Source organism: Apis dorsata, unplaced genomic scaffold (assembly GCF_000469605.1).
Source record: "Apis dorsata unplaced genomic scaffold, Apis dorsata 1.3 scaffold_78, whole genome shotgun sequence".
In the NCBI taxonomy this organism is placed as follows: Eukaryota; Metazoa; Arthropoda; class Insecta; order Hymenoptera; family Apidae; genus Apis; species Apis dorsata.
The window spans coordinates 587,263-594,914 of NW_006263376.1; the positions used below are offsets into that span (position 1 = coordinate 587,263).

Genomic DNA, 7,652 nt, shown 5'->3' on the forward strand with positions numbered 1-7,652 from the left:
AATGGAGAAGGGAAAAAGAATAGAGTGAAGAGAGAAATGAAATCAAAGAAAGAGGTAGAAGAAAATAGGTAAGGAATGAAGAGAAAACGAAAGAATGAGAAAGAAAAAGAGTTAAGAACGGATCGCGGGCGCGTATAATACCGGACTCACAGTTGGCAGTCTTTCCTCTCGTATCTTCTGCCGCGTTGTTTCTCTTCCGAATTAACACACGAAAACCGTTCAATTTATCAAGAGATCATGAACTCATTTCGAAATAATTCCGTACGCACTGATTTTATGTTATTATGTATTAATCGTAACACTGATACAAAGTCACCGTTGAAATTTCAGCGTTTCGTCCAACGAGACACGAATTCGCGCGCACGAACAAGACGTGTAAGCACGTCGCGCGCTTGTTTAGAATATACTGAATATATTTTGACCCGAGCGCTCCGTTCAGGCTCAGCGCTGGCGCTTTGCGCGTTCGGCCATTTTCGGTTGCGATCGGCTGTGTTCGTACTCCGTAGTCGAACCAACCACGACGTCCGACCGCGAACGAAACTCGCGCCCTCGCTCGATTGCAAATTACCTTGCAGGGCCGATGCACCGCAATTCATATTTACTGAATTGATAACACTTTCTTTTTCTTCGTTTAAATTAAAAATTAATGTTAATATATGTACCATTATCAATTTAAAATCTAAATCCCAAATTATTTATTGATTTTCTTGTTCGTCATTGTAATTTAAAAATAAAGAGATTTTAAATGATACAATATATATGTTATATGTACGTATATTATTGTTAATTATTTCAATATTATTATTTACAGATAATTTTATTTTTATTTCCATATATATATGGAATATGTAGAATTCAGCTATATTTCTTTTATACGAAAAACATTTAATTATGTTATTCGATCGATATGAATAATCAAAAACTTTATTAATTTTGTTAAAAATATATTAGAAATATAATTTGAAGAAATTTCATTATATCGATAAGATTAAGAAACTCTCACATATCGTTTAATACACATCATAACAAATGATATTGAAATCCATTGAACAGAATAAAAGCGCAAAATCGAATCGAATTAGAAAATGAAAGAAATAATCGTATTCTTTTGAATATACATTGGATAATAACGAATTGAACTCTTTTAGTTATACGCTTCTTATTCAACATATCGTATGATTAAAATAAACTAGATTTAACGAGAATTGTAATAGCATTACAGATTTATTTGATTTCGTGGAAAAAATATATAAATATTGTAAATATTAATGCATAATACAAATAACCGAATACATTTCATGAGTGTTTAATTGAACGATTATTTGATACGCAGCCAATTTCAAGATTTCATCAATGTTTCGATGGACCGTTAAAAACGCGATATATGTATTTGTCATTAAACGGTTACGTTTCTTCGTACCACAAAAATCCTATCAAGAATCTTAATCGCATCGCATACAAACATAGCGCGAGATCCCCACTCTAACTTCGATATCATCGGGCAAAGACAACAGCAGTATCGGAGAGCATTGTGGAACATACACTTTCGCATGTATACATTATGCAAATTGATTCCATCGATTGGCTGGTAGATTGTATGCAGCCTTGTCGGGCGTTTCAGTAACTTTGCTCTAGCTTCTGCTCTCGAGAATACGGCTATTCCGGGATCACCATTTACCAGACAATTTCCAGAGAATAGCATCGTTCTAGCGAAGCAATAGCGAAGCGGCATTGGAAAGGTTACTAAAACGAATCGGACAGAAGTATAGGTTGCTCAGAGTAAACACGCTTTACGATTCACTTTCCTATAATTCTCGTATCAACGATGCAATATTCCCGATATATTCTTTACGATATCTTATATTTTCTTCTTGATTAATTGAAAATCAATCTTATTTCGTTCGTAATTGCTTAAATAATTTTTCCTTATATAATCGTTACTTAACTCTTTTTTTCTTCATCTCTTTACCTATCAAAATGTCGAATAATATGATTTGTAAATATAATACCAAGAAATAATTGTGACGATTAAAATATATATCTTTTTTGGTCAGATATTTTGCGATCAGTTGTACATTCGTTACGAACTTCTTATTAGTCTTGTTAATCTATAAAGTATGACATAACTTAACAGTTATCATTTCAACAACATGTAACATTTACATGTCAAGGAATTCAGCAACATGTGACATGTGGAAAAATTCAATAGCGCATATTTAAGAAGACGCGAGCATATTCATATATTTCGATATTAAGCAATCAGACTTATGTTTGCGTTACATTTTCAATTATTGTAAATATGTTTTGCTTGTCGGCTGGAGACATTAGCTATCGCCAATGCCTATAAAATAAAATACGAAGATAATCTTTTGATCGAAGTATCTGACACGATTAGTTTGCAACCGTTCAGATAACGCTTATTTCCAAATCAGACTGATTTTGCTATCTTCCTATTACTTATACACATGCATCGGAAATAAGTTTGCGCGATAAATCGAGTGGTATTTTCTTCGAGTTTACAAGCGATTGTCGTAATTATCTTAAAAAGCTCCTTCGTAGAAGTAATCGACCAATTATCATATACCACCTATGGTGAAGTCACTCTTCTCAATAGCACGCATACGAGATGCACGATTGAAGTAAATTGGCAACGAATAGACTAGAAACACGAATGAAACCAAGGAATCCTACTAAATATAGTAATTCTTATTTCGATGATGATTAAAAGGAAATAGCCGGGGGCAAATAATTCGATTACCTTGTTTTCGCGAATAAGAACACACAGAAACAATGGAAAATTACAATGTCCATGTATATTCGTCAAACACACAATTGATCAATAAATAGTCACAAAAATAGACATTTTATATGTTACTTTTATTAATCATAAATTAGGAGTAATTTTTAATTCATGTAATAATCATAAACGTCAAATTTTCAATGATGCATTAATATAATAATTATTATAATAAAATAGTTAAAATTTTGCAGGATTAATAATATTTATTTTTCGTTTGGATTCTGTCTTTCTATTTTATCAAGAGAGGATTAGTATACTTTGGAGATGGCGTCTTGTTCCATGTTGTGTAAAAAGAAACGTCGATGGCACAGTTCTCTGTCTTGCCTCCTTCTTTAACTTTCAATTAAATTTTCCATCGACTTAACATTTATACGGCACAAATTCTCCGATACCATGATATAAAACGATATCTTCGATCAAACTGTATTAACGAACAATGAGCAATAAGAGAAACTGTAGATGTGTCCCAATATAGATCTAAGACGTCGATAACGCCTAGATAAATTTTATGCCGTGACTATAGAATGAAACAATGCAACAGATGCATAAATTCGTGTTTTTTTGATTTTTTCTTTAAGAATTTAATTAGAATATTATAAGAAAATATTAATTTTTCGGCAAATATTACATGATTATTTTTATTCCTTATAAAAAAATAGAATTGAACTGTGAACCTCTGAAAAAGAATAAAATAAAAATATTCATTTTTGCACAATTTTATGTATTAAATATGATATTGATTCTTATCGAGCATTTTATTTTTCAATAAAAAGAAACAAGATTGAAAGCGACTTAACAGTTGTTCAACGAAATAATGTAATGATAATGAAGATCCATTCTCGCATGCAGTCAATTATATGTAATTATCCGATGATAATGCCATAGTTGCCATTAGAAAGATTAGCCGTTTTTTCCAAGATTCGTTTAATCCTTTGTCCAATGCTGGAATGAAATTTCTATATATTAGTTAGATTCAAAATCAATCTATTTTGTCGAATTTTAGAAAAATATTACATTTATTTTGATATTCTATTAGAGATCATTTGAATATTCTCTGTAGACAAACTTTAATATGCGAATATGTACTACACACATGTATGTATATGTATATTATAGATAAAAATCGGACACATAGTTAAATAAAATTTTATTGAAAGTTATACGAAATGATCACAGAGAAATGATAACTTTGAATTATATTTTAATATTGTAAAGATCGTTTTGTTTGTATATCATCCAATATTGTTCTAAGTTCCTCATCTTCTAATCGTCCTTCTAAACTGGGAATCAAGGCTTTCGCTTCTTCTGGAGTTTCCGGACAAAGATTCGCGAGCGAAGCTAACTCAAACTTATGAAGTTTCTTCTGCATAAGCAAGCTAAAACATACAAATTTCTATAAATTTGTACAATATGAATATTTTTCATTTCAAAAAATGAAAGTTTACGAATTTGAATCTTTTATTAATTATAAAGACGTAATCGCGCTTACTTTCTCACAGCAGCAATTGTTTCTTTATTTTTAAATCGGCGAAATCTATTCGTATATGTTAAACTCTTCATGAAAACTTCGGAAAATTCTTGTTCCTCTTCTGCTGATTCATTTTGTGCTTTTCTATGCTCCAATAACATATACACTTCCGAAATTAAAAGAGTCTCTGCGTTTTCAAATTCTAAGAAAAAAAAAATTATAAATAACACATTTATTAAATTGTCATATCGTTTATACAATCGGCAATATCCTATTATTTACTTTCATTCATTTCTAGGTATATTTTAAATTAAATACTACTTGCTCTAAATTTTATTCACAAATTTTATTATATAAGTATTTATATATTTTATAAAATACATTTTATTATATTATTTATATAATATACAAATTGCAAGCAAAATATCATATATTTACATGTATGTATATTGTATATTATTAATCTGTGCGTAATTTTAATAATACATTATTATTTTCAGTCGATTTTTTAAATTCTTAATATGTAATATCACAATCCAATATATACTTACGAAGTAATAATGCACAAAACTTACGTATTTTAGTTATATTAACATGCATGTCATTGATTCGGTTTATTTATATATCCTTTCTCCGTAAGAAAATCGTATATTTTTCGCGTTTTATTTACGTCAATCTTAAGTAAAACTCTAGCTTGTGCCAATCTAAGGCAACCAGATTTTTTATTTTCCGCTATTAAAATTTGTTTAAAATCAAGATAATTGGTAGGAACTATACGCGTAATTGAGCAAAGTTCTTTTTCAGCCGGGGTTAATTTTTCGTATCCTGGAAGACCTTTAATTGCAAGTGGTGGTGCCGCTTTTCGTTGTGAAATTGTATTTGACATAGAATTATTAAAACTAATGTTACATCCGGGTAATATAGTCTTCCAACTATACTCGGGATTATTTAAATATTGTTTTCTTTCCTTTTCATTTTCCTGTCTAAGTTTACTTAATTTTTGGAACATTGGAACACTATGAAAATACTTTAAACCATTAGTGCGAAATTCAAATAATTTATTAATATAATTTTTAAGCTCTCCTGCTCTGTGTAAACCTTCCATGAAGTAATCAAATTCTATACCTCCTAATAATTGCATGTAAATTAATAATCTTTCTACAATAGGTCTAGTTATTGTACATTCGTATCTTTGTATCCAAGATATAGTTCTTCTAAATGCTATCAATCCATGATTACGTATAATCTTTCTTCTTCTCATACGTTCTTTTAGTCTATTATTATATGCTTGTACTATAGCTACTTGCAATGTTTTTCCTAATTCATAATTTTCATCATTTATATCAAATTCATTATAGTTTAAATCAGAAATTAATAATTCTGCGTGATTATCAAAATTCACTTCAAAATCTGATCTTGCTGGATTATATCCAGCCAAAAGTTTACAATTAAGGGTATTAGGTGCAAATCGAGGAGGTTCTTCTAAATCTTGCAATTTATATAAATAAGGAATAGATTCACATTCAAACAAACTAGCTCTTGTTTCTTCAATTTTTGGCAATCCTGGTAATGCTTGATTATCTATATAATATTGAAGATAATGATTTTTACATTCTTCTGGTGATTTATCTTGCATTCGTTTCGCCATGTCAATCCAATTGCCAAAACCGCACTCCAGTAAAACATCTAGTAACTCTAATTCTTGTTTCGCTGTCCAACCACTTTCCTCGATTAAAGGAAATTCGTTTTTTATGATGATATAGTCATGATCATTTCTATGATTGCCAATTTCTGATCCATTAGAGAAACAAGAGGGACACAGTTCCATACTACTACACACAGCACAACGAATATACGGTTCTGTCAATGCAGATTTACATACACGGCATATTGGGTCTGAAGTAATGATTTCATCCTTCACGACTGACACGTCGAGTTCTACGTTACGCTCGATCTTTTCTGTTCTACTCGATGAGCAGTCTGAAAGAGGATAATCGTTACCTTAGGCCATGCCGCATAATCAATTATTTTCATATGTTATGTTATTAAATGTAAATCTTTATCGAAAAAATAATAACAAACTTCATCATTTTATTATAGGTTAGAAATAGATAAATTTAATTCTTTTTTTTTTTTTTCTTATTTCCTCGAAAGAAAGACATACCTTTTGGAAATTGTAAATCTGCCGCGTCTTCCTCTGTCATATCAGTTAAATTCGGATTAGCCATATTTTTTTTATATTAATTCTTTATATTTATATAGAAATAAATCACCACTTTTTTCAAACTGTTTACTACTAACAAACAAGCATGCTTTTAGTTACAATTAGCAAGAATTGTATATATTTTCTTTACCAGATGGCAGTTGCGTAGCTATACACTTCTAGTAAAAAAATTATTTAATATTTTATCATAGTTCGAAATCTCTTTAAACTAGAAGTTGATAATTACTACCAATCGATGTCGATTAAATAATAAATAATAACAATAATAAATCTTATTTTATGAAATTTTGTATCCCACATTCTGAAATATCGATTGTGCTAAATATCAGAGTGTTTGGTATGCCCTCTATGATTGAAACAGTGAGTTTAGAAATTACATTGAATTCAAGAATGAAAATTCTCTCTAGATATGCACTTCATATCTATTTTATATATTCTAAGATTTTCTTACCATTTTAGCATCATTTCCAATATTACCGATTTGCCAAAGAATAAGATTACAGTAGTGTGGTTAAAAGTAAATTATAATTACTAAAACAGTTATTCAGAAAAAAATTATTATAACTTTTTTCGATCCTATAGTATATTAATGTATAAATAAAATTTCATGTTTAATATTTAAAATTAATATTTAAAAATTATTGAATACGATTCATAAAAACGTTAAGACATATGGTATTATTACCAACAATATAAAAAATATGAAGATTCGTTTTTCAAATTAAACATATTATTAAATTATATTTACCTTAAAATTAGTAAAATTACTAATATGATGTGAATACATAAAGGTATGTATAAAATTATGAAAATCTGAAAAGTAAAATTGCGATGCTTTCCTAAAATCGAAAATATAAGTAATTATATTCTATTATACTTTAACATCTTCCAAATCAAATAGATTTACATCAGAAAAATAGACAAAGAAAGTTAAGTGTGCGAACAAGTTCGCCTACGTTGTTTTTTATAAAACAAATAGACACGTTTTAAAATGCGTTCGCACATTGAACTCTGTTGGAATGTGTAGTAGAATAAGAATACTAAGTCGCTTGAAAATAATAATAGAATCACTATGCAAATATTAACAATAGTCTTATGAAAATCATATATGAAAATTTTATCGAGCTAACCAATTTTCATCTATTATATTTTTTTTTTTT

At 29.2% G+C, this 7,652-nt stretch overlaps 2 protein-coding genes across 3 annotated transcripts in view; both read right to left on the minus strand.

Annotated features, from left to right (window-relative positions):
* LOC102672920 (high affinity cGMP-specific 3',5'-cyclic phosphodiesterase 9A) overlaps nt 1-424 on the minus strand; it is a 101,485-nt gene extending 101,061 nt beyond the window's left edge. The window contains exon 1 of the mRNA XM_006610827.2: nt 151-424. The gene's annotated coding sequence lies outside the window, so the exon portion shown is untranslated. The remainder of the gene's footprint in view (nt 1-150) is intronic.
* Nucleotides 425-3,930: 3,506 nt separating this feature from the next.
* Nucleotides 3,931-6,602, minus strand: LOC102680606 (DNA-directed RNA polymerase II subunit Rpb4-like). Of its 2 annotated transcripts, XM_006610798.2 has the most exons (3): nt 6,433-6,594; nt 4,290-4,470; nt 3,931-4,176 (listed from the first exon to the last, which is right to left on the minus strand). In XM_006610798.2, exons 1-3 carry the CDS (start codon nt 6,494-6,496, stop codon nt 4,002-4,004), a joined length of 420 nt encoding a protein of 139 aa, XP_006610861.1. In that variant the 5' UTR covers nt 6,497-6,594; the 3' UTR covers nt 3,931-4,001. The 2 variants fall into 2 exon arrangements, with proteins under 2 accessions (XP_006610861.1, XP_006610859.1); XM_006610796.2 differs by lacking the exons at nt 3,931-4,176; nt 4,290-4,470 and adding an exon at nt 4,597-6,248 and having other exon boundaries at nt 6,433-6,602.
* Nucleotides 6,603-7,652: the final 1,050 nt, after the last annotated feature.